Source organism: Mesoplodon densirostris, chromosome 12 (assembly GCF_025265405.1).
Source record: "Mesoplodon densirostris isolate mMesDen1 chromosome 12, mMesDen1 primary haplotype, whole genome shotgun sequence".
Lineage (NCBI taxonomy): Eukaryota > Metazoa > Chordata > Mammalia > Artiodactyla > Ziphiidae > Mesoplodon > Mesoplodon densirostris.
This window is the reverse complement of record NC_082672.1, coordinates 57,062,781-57,083,228: the sequence shown is the minus strand read 5'-3', so window position 1 is coordinate 57,083,228 and position 20,448 is coordinate 57,062,781. Positions and strand designations below refer to the sequence as shown.

The 20,448-nt window shown below is 31.7% G+C and overlaps 1 protein-coding gene across 4 annotated transcripts in view; it reads left to right on the top strand.

The window, feature by feature from the left end:
* The window catches only part of GRIK2 (glutamate ionotropic receptor kainate type subunit 2), a 649,287-nt gene that overhangs the window by 500,952 nt on the left and 127,887 nt on the right, over window positions 1–20,448 (top strand). For all 4 annotated transcript variants that reach the window (XM_060114614.1, XM_060114613.1, XM_060114617.1 and 1 more), the window contains one exon: window positions 7,197–7,420. In XM_060114614.1, the coding sequence (XP_059970597.1) occupies window positions 7,197–7,420 (224 nt within the window). The remainder of the gene's footprint in view (window positions 1–7,196; window positions 7,421–20,448) is intronic.

The following is a 20,448-nucleotide window of genomic DNA, read 5'->3' as shown; positions in this document are numbered from 1 at the left end:
TTGGTCCACTGGTTGTGTTCCCAGAGCATTTAAACTGGGAAATAAAAACAGGTTTAGTTGACAATATATAGGTGAAATAGTAGCTTAAATCAGTAACAATGAATTGTGTGAATGTCTTATAGGCTCAAGAAATAACCTGATATTTTAAATAGCATGTTGAATTGTTTCTAGTTTTCTCTTTTGAAACTTGCATATAAGTTTGTGTCAAAGAAGTGATTCAACATCTCTCACGTCTCAAGTACTTGCTTGATGAATACATAATAACATTCTGAGTAATATTGTAGGATTTTTTTCCTTGTGTTGTTTTTAATGTATGTTTAAATATAACCATAGGAACTGTAGAAAGTGATAGAATATAATTCCTATTTAGGTGATGGTCTTTAGCAGAATAAAATATTTTCACTTAATCTATTATTTTAAAAGACATTAATTATTTTAAAATTAGGAAATCTGTAATACCAAAAATCCAGAAAGAAAATGTCAGAAACACCATCATTCAATGCTTTGCTCATGAATAACAGGTATACAAAATTCCACTTTGAAGTATTAATATTCATGATTTCCAATTGTTTTTAATAGAAATTTAGTTTTCCTGAAATTATCAATGTGAAAAAAACACCTCAATCTCTATGAACCTATTTTTTTTCTGAAGGAGCTAAACTAACTCAATTAATGCATTAATAAATAAATAAATCTCATAGAAATATTGCAGTGAGAGAAGAGATATTGTAACAATTTTAGTACAGGAATATTATTACTTATAAACCATCCATTGAGAGCTTACAATTAAATCAGATCTGGATGGGAATGAAACAAAACAAAACAAAATAAAAACAAACACCCCCCGCCACACACACACACCCAAAACCAGTGTTTTGGAGCTGTGGCTCTTCTGAAGAATTATCAGTTGAGAAGTTTATTTTTTATTCTGTCATTAGTGGCAAGGTTGGTAGATTTAGTCAATATCATTTGAAATTATCAGCAGGCTTACTTAAGCATTAATAAAATGACAGCTGCTGTAGCAGCAGCTGAATCTACTACTGTTTGTGTTTAATGTTTTCTTAATTGTCCCTATTCAGGTCCTACAAGTGTGAAAGAACTCTCCTTATTTAATTAATAACTGAACTGACTATGTTACTTTCCATTGTGTACTATGTGTTTACTACTTGGTTTGGTGAAAAGCAACTATAAGGCATATTTTTCAAATATAAGCTTATGTTTTACGTGTGTTCTGTGTGTGCTGGAAGTCAGTAGAAGATTCTGAGCAAGAAGTGATAATCTGGTATGTGCTTAAAAAGACCTTTCTGGTCTTTGGATGAAAAACAGACACTAACTGGGCAAGAATGAAAGCAGGGGATCAATTAAGAGGTCACTGCAAGAGTCCAGACAGTATGACTGGAAGGATAGTGGTGGAGCAGGTACGCCATGTGTACAGAAGGTGAACTGTGTTTCCCTGAAAGTGCCCACAGAGGTAAAGCATTTGTTCACATCACACATTGTGAAGAATTTGGGAAAGTGTGCTGTCACTTATAAGTGATATTAAAATTAATATACATAATTAACTAGCTTAAATTTCTTAACTAAAGCAATTAAAATATTCCAATTTATTCATATGTACTTACTACTTTAATTATTTTACCCATTTACTAAGCATTTCACAACATTATGGAAAAGAAAACAATGTTTAGAACTGGTTTTCCATTGTTAAATTGCAAGACCTTTCACAAGTATGCATAAGATATTTCACTGACCAGATCACATATTATAACATAACAGCATTATGTTCTTTGATTTTTAGGACTTCATTTTGAAGGTTTTCTCAACATGATCAAATTTGCAGTCATTGTGCGATTCATGAAGATATGCTTTGTTATCTAATTTTTGTATTAGGGAATTAGAGCTTAGACCAATAAATTTTACCATTCTTCTTTAATTTTTAAAGAGACTTTAATCAAAGGGCCGCTATTAGCTATATAACTCCATAAAAAGAATTATTCTGTTCTCCCTAGATGGTTAGTTCACTAGAAATTATATTAATGTACAAATAAATCTCATTTCTAGAGCAAGATCAGAAAAAAGTTTAATTTTAAAATTCTCTGAGTGATTTCCTTTTAATTTTCTTTGAACATTTTAGTAAGTTAAATTGAAACTGTATTCAGCAAACATTTACTAAGCAATTCCTTGGTGTCAAATTTTGTTCAATACCCTAGAGATGTTAGATTGATTATGATCATAGGGCTAAATAAGAAAATTTGGAAGAGTTTCACATAGAATGATAGGATAGGAAATTAATGCTTATTAAATTAATAAGATAGCTACTGCCTAGGCATATCTGTGAAATTTCCAGGGAGGAATACTTTACCATTTTCGCAGTTCAGTGATATGTGCTTTGATCGAAGAGAATGCCTGCAGGCTTCAAAGTGCTTATACTCTCATAATACAGTTGCAACAATGTGTGCATTCAAATCTCTTATATCCTATTAGGTGACTTACATGTGAAAAACTCAGAAAAAACACAACATAAAGTATTGTTACATGTTAAATTATATGGTTAAGTTTATAAGTGCATAAAAAATTTACTTAGGAGAAATTAATGTGTACAGAATGTTCAGGGAAGGCTACATTGGAGAAAAAGAATCGGAGATGTGTCTTATAGATTTATAAGGTGTGTCTTCCAGATGTGTCTTATAGTGGAGAAAAGGGTAGATCATTTGGGGGCAGGGGAATATGATGCATTTGAATGATTGTACAGAAAAATGGTAGGAAATGAATATGCTTAAGTCATCTTTGGGATTGTACTTTCCTTAAACTCTCATGATTCTGTTTTTTTCATCTGTAAAAAAGGAAATCACAGTACAAATTTGAGCTGTTGTGAGAATTAACGGAAGTATTATAGGCAAAGAATACAACACAGTCTTGGCCCACAGTAGACCCATTTGATGCTAGCTACTGCTAAGATATTCTTTTTTTCCTCCTACTAATTCAGACTTCTGTCATCTCAGACTCTTTCTTCAAGATGTAATGCAAGTATAATTGTTTGGAATGGTCTTCTCTGACCCAGTCCGGTGGTAGAAGTGAGCTCTCCCTTTTCTTTGTATCAATACTATTCATGTGACACATAACAATTTACTTATTTTTCTTTTGATGAAATCGTTTATTTTTTAAATCAATTTTGACTACTGGCTCTTTCTAATGCAGGAATACTTTATTCTTTAAAATAAAAAATCAGTGACTAAATCTATTTTCAAAGAATAGATTTTAAAGTTCTGGGATTATTCCATTTTGCCATCAAGGTCTTTTCTCCAAATACTCTGTCTTTAATAACATGATATTTGATGGGAAAATACCACATCTCTCACTATAAACCTCTTTAATATAATAATATCTTGATTAGATTCCAAAATAATTATTAATGGATTTGTAATGAAGTTAGATCTTATTCACAGATAATGCTATAATGTATAAATAAGTGCTCATCTTTATTGCTGCAAGATAGTCCTGATATCTCATTTTGTAAATGGATTTAAAAAATGTACTTGGTGTGCAATTAGATACTGCTTATTTTTGACAATTGATATTTGATAAATTTTGTGTGTTTTACTGTCAATAGTTAACAACCTAGTTCTAATTAATTAATCAATCAACATATAACACATTGAATTCTACTAACGAGGATGTGGTTAAAACAACCTGCTCTTATTTAAAAATAATTAATAGGTTTTTAAGAGGAGTTTTAGGTTTATAATAAAATTGTGCAGAAAATAGAGTTTCCATATATCTGCTTCTATTCTACCCCCTTTCCCTACAATTTATCTTATTATTAACAGATTCCATTAGTGTAGTACATTTGTTACAAATGATGAACATTTATTGATACATTATTATTAGCTAAAGTCCATAGTTTTCATTAGGGTTCATTCTTTGTGTTTTCCAGTTTTATGGATTTTGACAAATGCATAGTGTCATGTATCCATCATTACAGTGTCAGACAAGATAGCTTCACTGCCTTAAAAATGTTCTGTGCTCTACCTGTTCATCACTTTCCGCCTCCTCTGAGCACTGGGAAACCACTGATCTTTTTACTGTCTTTACAGTTTTGCCTTTTCCAGAATGCTATATATATGAAATTATATAGTATGTAGTCTTTTTATACACGTCGTTCACTTAGCAATTTGCATTTAGGGTTCTTCTATGTCTTTTTATATCTTGATAGCTCAGTTCTTTATGTCGCTGAATATTATTCCTTTATACACATGCACCAGTCTGTACATTTTTTAATTAAATGGTTAAAAGTGTGGGTTTATATCTTCTGTTTCAAATTATTAATTCCTTTTATAATTGAAAGCATACTATATATTTTTTGTTTTTTCCCTTTAATAATTAGAATATAACATTTTTAGGCAATGCTAAGTAAATTTTGATGTATGTCTAGTCAATTCTATTAATATATACCTGTAGAACAACATTTTTTGGAATAATATAGTAGTTTTGTTTTAATATATGTTACTTGAATTGTTTCCTCAATTTTGCTGATATATATTATGAATTTAAAAGTATTTTACCAGTTTAAAGCATACTCACTGACACGTTTTATATGTGGTGAAATTTTGCTTTCCATGTGCCTAGGAGGAGGGTGGGTTGCAAAGTTAAGTGGCATATGATAAACTATGCTGAATTCAACCACCAAAACAGGAGCAAACCACCACCCTCTTTTTTCCTTTTTTTTTTTTTTTCTTTTTGCGGTATGCGGGCCTCTCACTGTTGTGGCCTCTCCCGTTGCGGAGCACAGGCTCCGGATGCGCAGGCCCAGCAGCCATGGCTCACGGGCCCAGCCGCTCCGCGGCATATGGGATCCTCCCAGACCGGGGCACGAACCCGTATCCCCTGCATCGGCAGGCGGACTCTTAACCACTGCGCCACCAGGGAGGCCCCTTTTTTTTTTTTTTTTTTAACCTGGAATCCTTGTTTCTTATATTATCACTTTCCTTCCCTAACAAACTTGTTTACTTTTTCAAACCATCTCCCCTTTGTTGAAAATGCTCTATTTGCATGAACTCTGCACCTGACCATTTAAATTCTGAGACTATAATCTATCAATTCCTGCCCTTGCTTCTATGTATTTCCCTTTCCATCTCTACATTCATTCTACATGAATGAATGAATGAATGAATGATGTCTCCATGATTCCACTTACGGTTTCTGAGATGCATGACATGGTTAGTTCTAGGTATAGATTCCAAAAGCTTAGGTTTATGTCCTTGGTTCCAATGCTCAATTAGTTCTATGACAATGAACAAGTTTTTAACTTCTGTGGTTTCAGTTTCCTTATCTAAAAATGGGAATAACAGTAGTATTGCATAAGAATTAAATGTAACAATTCAAGTAACCTTCTTAGCACAATGCCTGTTGCATAGCAAATGATCAAGTAGTATGAACAATTATTATTGTTAAATTGACATTCCTTGACTTATGAATGTAAATATGATTGTATTCTTTTTTTTTTTTTTTTTTTTTTTTTGCTGTATGCGGGCCTCTCACTGCTCTGGCCTCTCCCGTTGCGGAGCACAGGCTCCGGACACACAGGCTCCGCGGCCATGGCTCGCGGGCCCAGCCGCTCCGCGGCATGTGGGATCTTCCGGGATCGGGGCACGAACCCGTGTCCCCTGCATCGGCAGGCGGACTCTCAACCACTGCGCCACCAGGGAAGCCCAATATGATTGTATTCTTGCCAGGACCCTGAAGATTTGTTTTTCCTTGCTGGTTGTTAGGAAATATCTTTCCCTCTCCATTGCTACTCTCAAAAGATATTCTATCCAAGCATCTCCCACCACCACCTACCCGCAATGCACAAGTGCACACAAACACATACTCAGAATAATATTGTCAACAAACTTAGCCTCTCAGAGAAGGTTCTTCCTTAAGTCCTCCAACAATCCCTGAGACAAGGAAACAGTAGAGGACCAATTTCATTCTTTTTTTAAAAAAAATTAATTTATTTTGTTTATTTATTTTTGGCTGCATTGGGTCTTCGTTGCTGTGCACGGGCTTTCTCTAGTTGCGGAGAGAGGGGGCTACTCTTAGCTGTGGTGCGTGGGCTTCTTATTGTGGTGGCTTCTCTTGTTGCAGAGCACGGGCTCTAGGTGTGCGGGCTTCAGTAGTTGTGGCATGCGGGCTCAGTAGTTGTGGCGCACGGGCTCAGTTGCTCCACGGCATGTGGCATCTTCCTGGACCAGGGCTCGAACCCGTGTCCACTGCATTGGCAAGCGGATTCTTAAACACTGTGCCAACAGGGAAGCCCAAGGACCAATTTCATTCTGTTGTACATCTTTCTGTAGTTCTTTAAGATGAGCATTTCCATATATTCTCTGAAAGCTCCATGTGGTTATAAAAATAAAAGACATACAGATTCCCATCATAGGTTGGAATAGATGCCTTTGTTACTTCAAAATACTGTAATTATTTATTTCAATGTTAGAGCTTAAGTTCATCCCTGACAGAAAACATGGCGAGTGAAAAGCATTAGTAATTTAACATATTTAAGCTACCTGGAAAATTAGCAACTTTGTGACAATTGAAAAACTCATTTCCTAATGCGATTTAGGCAAGGCTGCAAGGATTTTCTTTAAATAATATAAAACAAATTAGAGAGATAGTAACAAAATTCAGGGGCCATAAACAAAATCTCATTAAAAGAGGATTTTCACAATGTTAACTATTTAAAGAATAAAACATTTTAACTGTGCTCCATAGTTTTAAAACCAGAAAAATAAATGTTTCTCGATTATCAGCTAAATAATTGGAGGTAGTTATTATTATATACAATTTGACCAAAGTATTTATTAAATCATAATTGATATTGTTTTTAAAGTTTAAATTAAAAGTATTATGAGCAGGTTTAGTAGCATAATAATCCAGGTACTAAATGTACAATGGTTTCTTGAGTGTTTTTCATCCTATATAGTTTTTGCTTTCTATATCTACTTGCAATAACTGCTGATTTGTTAATCTAGAAACTCATAGAAATTAGTAGCAGAGTAAATCAGATGCTTCACTTCAGAGTTAAGAACGCTTTCAGTGTTAACATGACTGTTGCTGAGACAATTCTTGAGTGTAAAGTCTTTGTTTTATTTAATATGGTTACTACTTTGTTGTGACTTAGAACACTTTTTTTTCCTTTTTTGTGTTTCTCTCTACAGAAAGCTGACCTTGCAGTTGCTCCACTGGCTATTACCTACGTTCGAGAGAAGGTCATCGACTTTTCCAAGCCCTTTATGACACTTGGAATAAGTATTTTGTACCGCAAGCCCAATGGTACAAACCCAGGCGTCTTCTCCTTCCTGAATCCTCTCTCCCCTGATATCTGGATGTATATTCTGCTGGCTTACTTGGGTGTCAGTTGTGTGCTCTTTGTCATAGCCAGGTAACATGCTCACTTTTGTGATTTTTTTGGCAATTGTTACCTCCTTTTTCTAACTAATAATTGTCAAAAGTCACAATCAATGTTACTTTTCTTTTTCTTTATTTCCCATGGGGTGCTGGAGAATAATGAACTTTTAAGAGTCATATAACTTATTAAAATGTACTCTGATGCCTTTTTGGGCAAAAAGCATGCTGGCTGTGTCAGTAAGCTATAAGTGTGGTAGAGTTTACTCTTCTGAATAAGAAGCTAGAAACAGTTCAATTCACAGTGATATAAAAATTATTTCCTCATTTTGAAAATTCATCCATGTCTTTCTGAGAACATAACATTAACTGGTGTGCCATTTTTTAGGGTCTTTGAATTTTAGAATATTACTGTTGAATTTTGTCAGTGATTAAATGAATGGATTTGAAAATGATTCTATTTCAGCATCTTATTCAACGATGTGAAATGAAGTTTAATATCTTCATTTATGGGCAAATTACAAATATTCTATTAAATAATAAATAATATAGGATATCCTATATTAAGTAATAAATAATATTACATATTCTTGGTAAAGTAATATGTACTATAAAAAATCCATTCTTTGCAGATTATCTCAGAATATTTTCTTCACTTCTCAACATTATTATAATCTTGTATAAATACTGTCAAATTAAAAAACACACTAAAACTCAGATTAAAAGAAAGTTTCTTGAGTAGAGTCCATTTAAATTCTAAACTGAACCTCCAAAACCAAATGATTTTGTATAAGTAAAATCCACTCTGACCTGTTATTGAACTCTTGCTACCGTGAAAGAAGTTCATGATGTGCGAATGACAGGAAAATGTCTAAATTTCAATTGTAGAACTTAATTACCTTTCTAACCAAAATGACATCATGATTGTTTATCAGTTCAAAATAAATGTAGCATTTTTATTTTATCTGTGAGAAAAGATTATGTCTTATGCCATATAGAGATCACGGATGAACATATTAACATCATTACTGATGTCAAAATAAGTATGGCATTTCCTTTATGTATATTCTTTGTCCTAATGATTACAAAGAAAAGAAAGACAAATTACATTAAAAAATTCTCAGATATCTGTTTTATTTTCACTGAAATTCAGAAAACAGAGTTCTAAAATAATACCACTTCAACAACAAAATTTATATTTATTATCAGATATTATGCTATATTGAATTTTAAGAAGTTATGTAATATCTACTTAGAATTAAAATAAATTTTATCTCAAAATTAAAATATAGTAAATGATTTAAATATAATTAAAAATTTGAATTGACATTACTTTACTTTTGTTTCAGTCACCAGCTAATATTGTCCCAATTATTATTGTTACAATTAATCTTCTATGTCTTTTTAGCTACCAAGCCACACCTTCAATTTGTTTTCTGTTTCCACTTTAATTATTCCATCAATCATTCACTCAATTAGTCAAATATTTCTTGAACCTGTAGTGAACACTGGATAATTAGGATTCCATGAAGTATTATACATTAATTTATATCCCTCATCTATTCATTAATTTATTCAGCAAGTATCTACTGATTACCTATAATGTTCTGAGAATTGTACCAGATGCTTAAATCCAAGAACAAACATGGCTTGATACATTTTTTCATTAAAAAACTCATAACCAATGTGTTTATCTGACAATAAATATGTATTGGCCTTGAATGAAAGTCATGAAAATGTTTTATAGTTATCCAATGTTTTTTAATGAATTACATGTATTTTAAATATATTTATCTAAAAATGACTTGTAACATATATTTCACTGAAGAGAAATATACAACTATAAAGGAAAGAAGACATTAGGCAGATTGTTAGTTATCATTAGAATACTAGATTTGAGGCTTATTGAATATCTGCTGTATCATAGTATTAACAATATTAAATTTATGATAAATTTGTAAGTGATAATTATTAATAGGTTATATGTTTTTAAAATTAAATTTAAAAGTAAATAATGATTGTTACCATTTTAATATTTCCCTAACCTTCATTTTATAAGAAAAAAGATTATCTAAGAAATACTTGAAAATGCTCTAAATTTATTTTAGCAAGTGTTAAAAGAAAAAAATACATTGTCTTATTTGTCTTGGTATGGTTTTATAATCCATGATCTCTTGCAAACAGTTGCATTGTTGTTTATAGCATAATGACATAATCAGCATGCTTATCTGAATTAGCTGAAAACTCTTCTTTAAGAGTAAAGATGAACCTGAGGTACTGCATTCTAGATATAGAATGGCCTTATCCTAAGAATAGCTCTTGGCTGACAGAGGATTAGGAAGAAATCCATGACGGGCTTGTGCTTAATCATATATGCCCCTAAATCTTTTCCCCCTCTTTCTATTCGTTTCTTCCTTTGATCTAGGTATATTAGTATAGGGATGGCAATTAGTCATATAAAAAGCCTTTTAGGGAACCCACCCTTTACACTAATGAGAGATATTTTTCACCTTGCTTCAAATATTTCCTTTGTTAAAAAAATAGATAATATTGATATAATAGATCCTATTTATAAAATAAGTCAATTTAAATGACTATAGTATTAAAGAATTTAAAATTTTCTTTTAGCCATAGGTGTCACCAAGACACCAGAGCTGTTCCGAAATTTAGCATGTAAATTTTGGTCTAAGGTCCTTAGTAGTTTGATATACAAAGATGAATAACTGAAGGTCGAACTTAAAAGAAAGGAATAATGGTATACACATTTACCTCCAACAGGATTGATGTAACCTTAATAATTATTCACTAAGCATATAAGAACTTTGCATATTTTATTTTAAGGTTGGTATTTAAAAATTAAATACAAATAAACTCTGGAGAAGAAAAATAATACTATACCAAATTTGGTAGTAATAAATTATTACAGAAATTTCTTAGATTACTTAAGTGAACAAATGATTATGCCAAATATAGGAGAAAGAGTAAAAGAAGACAAGAAATTTTGACCAACCTGGCTTTCTTAGCAATAGCAAATCAAGGATACTCAATATGTTATATACGTAAGATTAGTTTTTCTAAGTTAAAAAGAATATAGGAATTTCTGGTATGATTTTGCATTGAATTACTTTGCCTGGTTTTTAAGATATTAGAATATCATCTATTATATTATTGGATTAGGTTGCAGGGGAGCAAGGGACAGTCTCCCTAGAATCTGCTCAAAGGTTTATTATTACAGCGACTGCCAGGCCCGTCTTGACATACATTTTGGCTCTAACATGGTCTGCGGTCACAAGATGACAAGGCTATTGCCTTACTGAGAGTCCTTATACTTGCAAAAATATTCTGTATTTCTCTTGGAGCTGAGAGGTAAAGATCTTCTAAACATAGTGTTTTTGATGGTTTAACCGAGTTTAGAAAACCATGTCGACAGTGCTTGCATTAACAGCTTTGATCTCGGCTCCTGACTAGTGTGCAGTAGCTTTTATATTCCTGTCACAATGATGGGTGACATTTAATGTATGGTGAAGGGCAACAATGAATTATTATGCACTTGGAAATGGATTACTCTTTTGGTGGGATGTTCAATGTTAAACTAATCTGCTGTCAAAAAGACTGTTGAAACATTTAAATGAAATGCCAATTTTGTTGCATGCCTTTGCCACCAACCTTCCCACCTCTTACTAGAAAAGCATTTCAGTTTTACATAACATAATTTTAGATGTATTTTACTTTTATGTTTTTTTTTAACTCTAGTATATTGCAGGGAAGCCTATCTATTATTCCTCTTCCCAGTTAGAAATTTTCCTAGAATTTAATGGAAATTTGGTTTGAAATAGTACTCTTATGCTAGTACGCCTTTCACACCTACGGAAGTGATTATTATAATTGTTTATACTAAGAAATTCCTCAATTATGGACCTAAAAGTCAACATCGAATAAAACTAAATGCACTTTCAAATTACGTTTCCATAGGAATTGAGGCTACTTCTATATTAACAGATTTTTTTTTACAATTGTTATTTTGTAAACCCATTATAAAATAATTTACCTCTTTATTTTTAATGGTTCCAACAATATTCATGGTTGAAAGTATAAATGGAGTCACTAACCCCCCAAAAATTCTTAGTTTTTGTAATTGGTAGAACCAAACCAATTGAAACTAAGTTGAGTCAGTGACTTATTTTCAACTATGGTAAATATGGTATCTAGACAATTGAGACAGTAGAAATTTGGACTGAAATTATCTGTATAGGAGAAAGAAGATAATCTCAGTCATCATAAGAGAAAATAAACATATTCCACTTCTCAATTTTATAATTATGCTAGACATTTACAAGAATAAAAGATTTGATAAAAACTGAGTAAGACAAAGACAATTTAAAGTTAAAGTGATTTTTTTGGTAATCTGTAATCAAATGCTTCTTGACATTTTATTTTAAAGATAATTATGATTGAGTATCTTTTAAAAGTCTCTGCATCTCTTTCCAAATTATTTTTCCACATAAAAATGTTTTTGATTATTAGGACAAAATTAAGTATACATGTAAGAACAGAAGTTTGATGGCCCATTTTTATTTTTTTATCCTATGGATAAATTTTTTGCCTCTGTGCCTTTACTTGCTTCCATCGCTGAATTGAATTCAAAGACTCCTAGAAGCAAGATAGCTTCCTCTGTCCAGTCATGCAAGTGTGTCCATTCAATAAATATCTTGGCCAATGAGCTTCTGAGAACTATGGTCACCCTATGATGATTTGTTTCAATTTAGAAGTTCCACAATGCCTAACTCAGTAAATCACAGAAATTAATTTTAATAAATTACAGTATATAGAGTCACATTAAGAAACTTGAGAATGCTAAAAATTGAAGTTCAATTTTATTAAATTATTATATTTGCTACCAAAAAATGGCACACCTCTGTTCTTAATGAATCCTTTATGGAACATGTAGTTATATTTTACACACACACACACACACACACATACACATACACACTCATACATGTACACTTCCTGATGAGAAGCAGTACATTGTAAGAAATTTTTTCTTTGAAAGATTTGGAAAAGGAGTGTGTTGGCTCTTTGGCAGTTGCTACCATGTCTCTTGTACATTTCTCATTAGCTGATTCAGATTGGAAAGCTAACAGGACAAGAACAATATTGTGAATGGCTTGTTTCTCTTTTTATTTTTTCTTTGCTTACTTTTCCTTTTATTTATTTTTTGATCATTAGAAAGAAATTCTTTGAGGTGACTCTTAAAGAACCAACAAGATAAAAAGAACCCAGAATTTCACCAAGTGATGCACTTACTCTTCAATATTTTGCAATTTCTCGGTAGCTACTTCTCCCATAACTGCAGAGGACTGTGAATTGTTTGTAAGAAACTATCTTCCCAGCTTGTTTTGTCTGTGTTAATTAACAAAACAAAATTGCACTTCTCTCTTTCCAGTTGTCCCCTTGGACTTTTGGGGGTTTTCTCAGCCACTTAAGAAAGGTCTTCACAATCTAAACTATCCCAGGAAATCAGTGTCTTTTAAAAATAATTTAGCAATGTTCTTTATAAAATATTTTAATTTAGAGTGTCTAGTCAAGAGATGCCAAAGCTTTTACATACACCTGGAAACAGTGGAGTCTGTGCAGGAAGCCAGTGAAACAAAGATAATGAGTAAAGAAAGAAATATTCTCTAGGAGTCTCTTTTTTTCTTTCTATATATGTTTGTACAATGATTGAGAGTACTATGCTCAAAACGGTAGTTGTCTTAAGAAATATAGAGGAAATAGATCATTTTTTTCCTTTAATCATAAGCATGGTGCCTAAATTAGTAACATTTTTACTTGGATAAATCTGTCCCTTTGCTGTCAATTCTTTAGTGTAAGAGTTCTTTCCGATTGATGTTTTCCTATGTAGTTTTGTAGTGGGCTGGTGGGTCATGTGAAGGAAATGACTGAGAGAGAAAAGGAAGAAAACTAATATATACTGCATGTCAACAATAGCCACGTTAATTTGAAAACCATGAAGAGATTAATTTATTAGCTTTTTTCAGTAACTATTTTTATGGTTTAAGGAATGAATAGGTATACATCACCCCTGTTCCCATACCTCTCACAAATGAGATTAGAGATGTTTACCCTTTGTTTAATGCTATTATTGTTACACTTCTAAAATTCTAATTTATTTTAGGGAGGAAGTTTGTTTTTAACAAAAGAAAACAGATTTATAAGAAAACAGACTTAGAGAAGGAACTTCTATCATTTGGTTCTTTTTGACTATCACATTAAATTCATCTTCCACCTTTTCTGAGATTTCAGAAAAAAAAAGACATTGGCTACTTTTTAAAAATACTTAAAAGAATGCTATAGTTAATATTTGCACTACGTGTTAGTGGTATATTGCTTTATAATAACAGGTGATTGCTTAAAAGTATCACCCTAATTAGCTACGCTTAAGAAATGTGTCTTTCTCTTTAGAACTGCAAATAAGAAAGCTTAAAAAATGTTTTCATCCACTTGGGCGTCTAAGCAGGAGACACAAGCCATACATGTGCAGATTTACCTTATAAACTTACTCTCTAGAAATGCTAACTTTCTTCCCCTGAAAATTACTAGCTGTATATAGTAAAAGAATTGAACCACATTGTGAGATTTTCTGGAAACTAAAGATGCTATTGATATTGTTTTGATTTTTTAAACTAACTTATGGATGTAGGAGAAATATCAATATTAAATGAAAATGTATGGATGTAATTTTTAGTGGTAATTTATGACTATTTCTTCATGCTATGTAACATAATGCACTCTATCCAAATAATTAATGAGTAGGAGATATAGTGTCATCAACCAGTGTAACTTCATCCATTACAGCATGCTACAACACCTTAATTGCTATAATTTTTTACATTCCATTACATAATTACATCATTCAAGTTAAATTGTTTTCATATCAATCCTGTTGGGTATATATATGTACATATTTTTTAAGACAAAATACCATTGCTCTCTAAATAGCAATAGAAATTTCAATATGATATTTGGATGGAAAGAGCTTGAAAGCAACTATTTTATATATAAATAGGATTAGTAAAACAAATGACAATACAAAGTATTCTGTTGGTTTTCAACACCTATAGTTTTAAATATTTTTACTTAACCATGCATACTAAGGGACACCGTAAAAATGTTATGTTATCTCTGTTAGAAATAAGTTGATTTTATACCTAGTTTTGAAATATTGTTTGGAAGCCCAGAAACTAACCCGACAACTTTTATGACAAAAAAAAACCCTTATTAATACACATCTGCATTTTAAAACTACGATAATTCTATTTTATCTAATGTACCTTGAATTGAAAGAGAATTTTAGTTTCAATACTTTATAACAAATATAAAAGGTCATTACCACTCCCCTTCCACCCCCAGCCTGGATATAACTTAGTTTCCTGCTATTCTTTACAAGAGATGTTTAACCCTAAATTAATTATTGTAAAACATTACCCATGGTCACGTGCCCTGTCTGACTACTCCTGAGATGACAAAATCAGGTGAATGACTTTAAAATAGATTTCCCCATTAAATTAATGGACTTGATATTTGAAGCAAAGGTGAAATTGTAGGTTTTGAATGTTACTGGCATGATAAAATTTATAAACAGAATAGGGCTACAACTGTCATCTAAGTTGGTTCAGAATATGCACCTGAATATTATTTTAACATAATAAAATTAGGTAAGTGTTTCCCTGCTTCCCTTACTATTACTGGTACTGAAAATGGGGGTGCTGGGAGGTGTGTTAAATATAAGTTTAGCAATTCACTAGACTGACTGAAGATATGTTTTGGAAACTGATATTACTAAGGTGATTTTACCAAAAAAAATTGAAAATAGTGAAAATTTTGCTTGTGGAAGGAGATGCAAAAGCAAGTTACATTCAGGGAAACGTATGTTGATTTCAAAATTTTCATATTACTACAATTTTCAATTAGGGCTTCAAAATTTTTTAATTAGGAAGATATTTTTTAATATAATTTATAATATGCTTTTATATTTTATAAACATTATTTTATAATGTTTTAAGTCTTCCTTCTGCCAAAAATTTAAAATATTTATGTTGATATTTCTTAATTCAGATATTTGAGCTGCAAACAAAAATAGTGAATGCTTTCCAAACATACTTCAGTTGTTTTAGATACTAAACTGCATATATGGTGCATACACTTAATTTTAAAATATTTTATTGATATAGTTGGTACAATAGAATATAATTTCAAAAGATATTTACCTGAAGAAAAGAAAGCCCACAAGTCATTAACCCTTGTGAAACTTTATTAAAGTTAAAAATTCAATGAGGAAAAAAAGCCTTATGAGCCTTGCATGTTTATGGTAGCTTATTTGCTATTTTTGTATAATCCAGATATTTGCATATTAGCTAAATCAATTTAAATGTCCAAATGATGCTTAGAAAATCAAATGCTACCTTTTCGATGCTAGCTTCAAGTTCTTGTTAATTCTTGTTGATAACCTCATTTACTGACTGAGTGTCCATTTTTTTAAAAAGCATAGTCTGTTTCATTTTCCAGTATTAGAAACCACCTGACCACCTGACTGATCTGAGAACAGTCTTCCTTGAGCCTTTTAATACTGGACTTACTGCTTTTAAAATCCTTAGCAAGTGTGTTGCAAGCTAAACACTTGCTCCTGATCTGTAAGTCTAAGAGAGAATTCTTTCAACTGTAAATTATGCTCATAATGATTTTAAAATAACTACTTTTTAATATTTGTTACTTCACTTGCAAACAAATAGCTATATTGGTAAGAAATTATTGATAGGACAAACTTATACTTTCTGATACAATGTTGATATGTTGGACATTTTCCTTTTTATTCTCAATTTAAAGCCACTCTTAATTTAATTTGATTGGACAATTGTTTTTTTAAAAATGGTATTAGCAACTATTTAATGAGACTGCAGAAAAGCCATCGTATAGTATAAAAAATAGATTCCAGCTTTAAGTGTAGAAATGTATATTTTTTATTTTACATTTGTAAAATTAAGTCTGGATTTTATGGCACCCAAAATAATGCCTTTCCTTCAGAAATCTTAAAATAACCCAGAGAAGATTATAATAAGGACTTTTTTATTCCATTCAATAAAAACAATCTGAGCTAGTTTAAAACTTAAATAAATTGTAGTATACCATTAAGACTTAATTTTATTAATATTTCTTAGGATAAAAGTAGGTCACAAGAATCTGAAATCAGCCTATTGCTGAAGTTAATTTCCTACGTCAAATATAAATTTTAATGGGAATCAGTAGGAAGACCTACATTTTGAAGATATTGTTTCTAGTTAACCATTTGTAGCTGATAGTGATGTTTAGTTTTTCTTAAGATTCTATTTTTAAATAAAAATTGATCACAATTTAAATTTGTCATGAATAAATTATAAATCACTGGAACTGATCATTGTTACCATCTCATTAAGCCCTCCCAATCCATTTAGATCTACTAAATAATATGTTCAATAGCATATTATTGTAGCATTCATGTACAGATAATCCTTGTGCTTCACTCTATGCAAATCTGGTGACTTTCTGGTATTAAATCTACCAATTAAACAGTGCCACGGTTAATTAGTGAACAATGTAAGGCATAAATTTTAACATGAATGATGTGTATTGTTCAGTGGTGTGATAGTAATTGTTTGATAACTGACTATGACAATGAGAGAGGCTTTTGATTTGTGGTAATTGCCAATTTTCATGGTATTAAATACTACCACTATGGCTAATATCAAGCTACCAATGGAGTCTCACTGAGCATGGAGTTGGGAAATAGGTGTAAAATTGGCTCTCACAAGCCATTGTGAGTTGGCTCCAGCATACTGCTAGTATATACCATGTTCAAATGATGTGAAAAGTATAGGTCATAAAAATGAATAGCAGGTTGTCCAGGTGGAATGTGCTTATACAGATATGCAAGGTGCATCAGAAAGATATATGGACGATAACAGCAAGGTTATAAAGCTGTAAAAGCAAAAGTTAAGGGTTGGGTTTTTATTAATATAATTAGAACCTTTGCAGTAATTCTAAACTTAAAGTCAATACCAATTTATCCTTTCACTGATGAAAATAATTTGATATCTAAACAATTTGCATAATTTCTTGAAGTCAACTGCATATTAAAATAACTAAAAAGAGGAATACACTGAGGAAAACATTAGCTGTATGACAATCTCATGGAATGTTATTGTGAATGCTGATGTTTTCTGAATTATTGTGATTTTATCATCATATTAGGAAACTTTAACTCTTTACATGGAAAATGTTTAATCATGAAATGGTCTTCCTTATAATTTTTAATCAAAAATTCTAAAAGGATAAATTTTCTAAGATTATTCAGTAACAGTATTATAAACATCAATAATGTCTTCTGAAAGTTTAGTAATAGGTTCAAACCTGTGTTAATAGGAATAGTTTCACATGTGGTTAATAGGAAATCTGATGAAACAGTTATGAAAATAAATAGGGGGATTGTTCTAATGGAGCCTTAAGCAGGGCAAGATTGAAACAGCTACTGAAGGTGGTATCAAGGAACTTGGTACCTTCTATCTCTGTGCTACACTATTTTTAGACTGAAGCTTTCATCCTCGTGATTGCAAGATGGTCATGGCAACATCAGGCATCATATTTGTGTCCCAGGCAGGAAAACTGTAGGAAAAAAAAGGCAAAAGACAAAAGACATTGCCTTTTAATTCAGAAAGGAAATGATTCCTCTGTCTACATTTTATTGGCTAGAATTATTTTAGTTGGATATTCCTTCCTGCAAAAGAACCTGCATATGTGAATTTCTTTTATCTGGGTATACTGCCACCTCGGTTCTTTTGTAAGTAAGAAAGATGTTATTGGCTATGTAATTGACTGTGTCTGCCACAGGGATTATTAAATTGCGAAGCATCATTTGGTCACACATGAAATTCTCTCAAATTTCTTATTTCAAGTTTCAAATTGTGAAGTTTTCTTTCTCTTTCTCATCTGTTATCAGGGTGTCTGCCTCTAAGTAGCCTGACTACTTCCTTCCTGTTTTATTATTTTAAACTGCCATTTTCTTTAAAACAAGTTAACGAAGCTTGTTTTAAAATGTATGAAAAGTAAGTGTAAATATTTCACATTTTAGAGTATTTTCTTTCTGGTCCTGGCCTATATTCTTGAGACAAGAATTTACAAAATAAGCTTTGTGTAAGAAGAATGAATTGTTACCCTAATATCTTTTTTTTTTAATTTGTTTATTTTTGGTTGTGTTGGGTCTTCATTGCTGCACGCGGGCTTTCTCTAGTTGTGACAAGCGGGGGCTACTCTTTGTTGTGGTGCAGTGGCTTCTCTTGTTGTGGAGCACGGGCTCTACGTGCGTGGGCTTCAGTAGTTGTGGCACGTGGGCTCAGTAGTTGTGGCTCGCAGTTATGTAGAGTGCAGGCTCAGTAGTTGTGGTGCACGGGCTTTGTTGTTCCGTGGCATGTAGGATCTTCCCGGACCAGGTCTTGAACCCATGTCCCCTGCATTGGCAGGTTGACTCCCAACCTCTGCATGACCAGGGAAGTCCCTGTTACCCTAATATCTTAAATAATGCTATAAAAATATAAATTTTCAATCCTGTAGAAAATAACTCTGGTTTATTCTTGATATGGAATATCATACCACATCAGTGCTTTCCCCAACTTTTCTAAAGCAATGAAGAAGTTGGAGCTTAATAAAAATGTGTAGCCTTCATACACACTATATAAATGAATTATACCATATTATAAGGTATAATACAAAATATTAGATGCTAAGCTGCTTCTAGAGGGAAAAAAATGAACCCAAGCGAGTTCTATGATTGAATAAGGTCAGGACAACTATGTACTAGATCCTCCTCTTAGAGATTCACTATTAACACATTAAAGACTCTGAAAAGACTTGCAATAAAAAAAAAATCAGATTATGTTACCTTAACTCAGCAATTTCCAAACATTTTTGGCCATGGACATTTTTATTCTTTTAATCTTACCTTGTCTCTTATTACATGTTCTCCATTAATAGCAGTCAATTAATTTGCTGAATCAAAGGTGCAAAGCATTGCTTTAGGGTGTAAGTTCATTTAAATTTTTTGTTTTTATCATACACATTCTATATAGATTAATGGAATAACCTATACCAGACTGAGCATTCATGCTCCTGATTCCTCAAGGAATTATTATCAGCACTCATTTTGCTGATATGAAAACATAAGTTTCCATCACATCTATTAAATGGCAGTTTATGACAATATTACTTATAGTAATTAATATTTAAAGTTTTAAAAATTATTTTTATAATTGCTTCCATTTTTAATATACTGCTTTTTAAAAGTAAAATAATGAATGTGAAAATTTTAGGTTTTATTATGTAATTTTAAAAAATTCCTTCCATTAAAAAATCTGGTGTTGGGACAACTCATTATTACTTATTTGTGAACTTGGTTAGAAAATCAAGTTTTGCTATTTAATTATCAGAAAGACCTCATTGAATATTTTGGAAAACACTTCCCTACATGCATTAAAAGTTAAAAGATAATTAGATAATTGGTAAAAAACTTATTTTGGAATAATGATAAATTTAGCAAGCAAACTCTGTTTTTTTATTCTGGGAAATTACGATTTGAGTGCAAACATGTGGCTTAAATAAATTCCAGTTTTATTAATGTTACTTTATGTGTTAAAGGAGGAAGTGTTTTACAAAATAGTTGATAATTTATTTTGGATTTATTGCAAGGATGAAATTAATTATCTATTTGTATATAAATAATCAGCTCTCTCTAGGTAGATGAATTATGTAGATTTTAATTTGCAACATAATTTTGAAGCTACATCTTTTTATGAGGGCATGATCTTTTCAGAATTTTATTTGTCTAGCTTATGACCCAAACTCTATAAACAGGGCTGAATGGTCACTGTATTTTAAATCTCATTTACATATTAGACAACATCAAATGATAATTATTAATGTTCTATTTCTATATGGAATACAAGTACCATAAGTGCAAAAAGCCAGAAAATAAGTAGT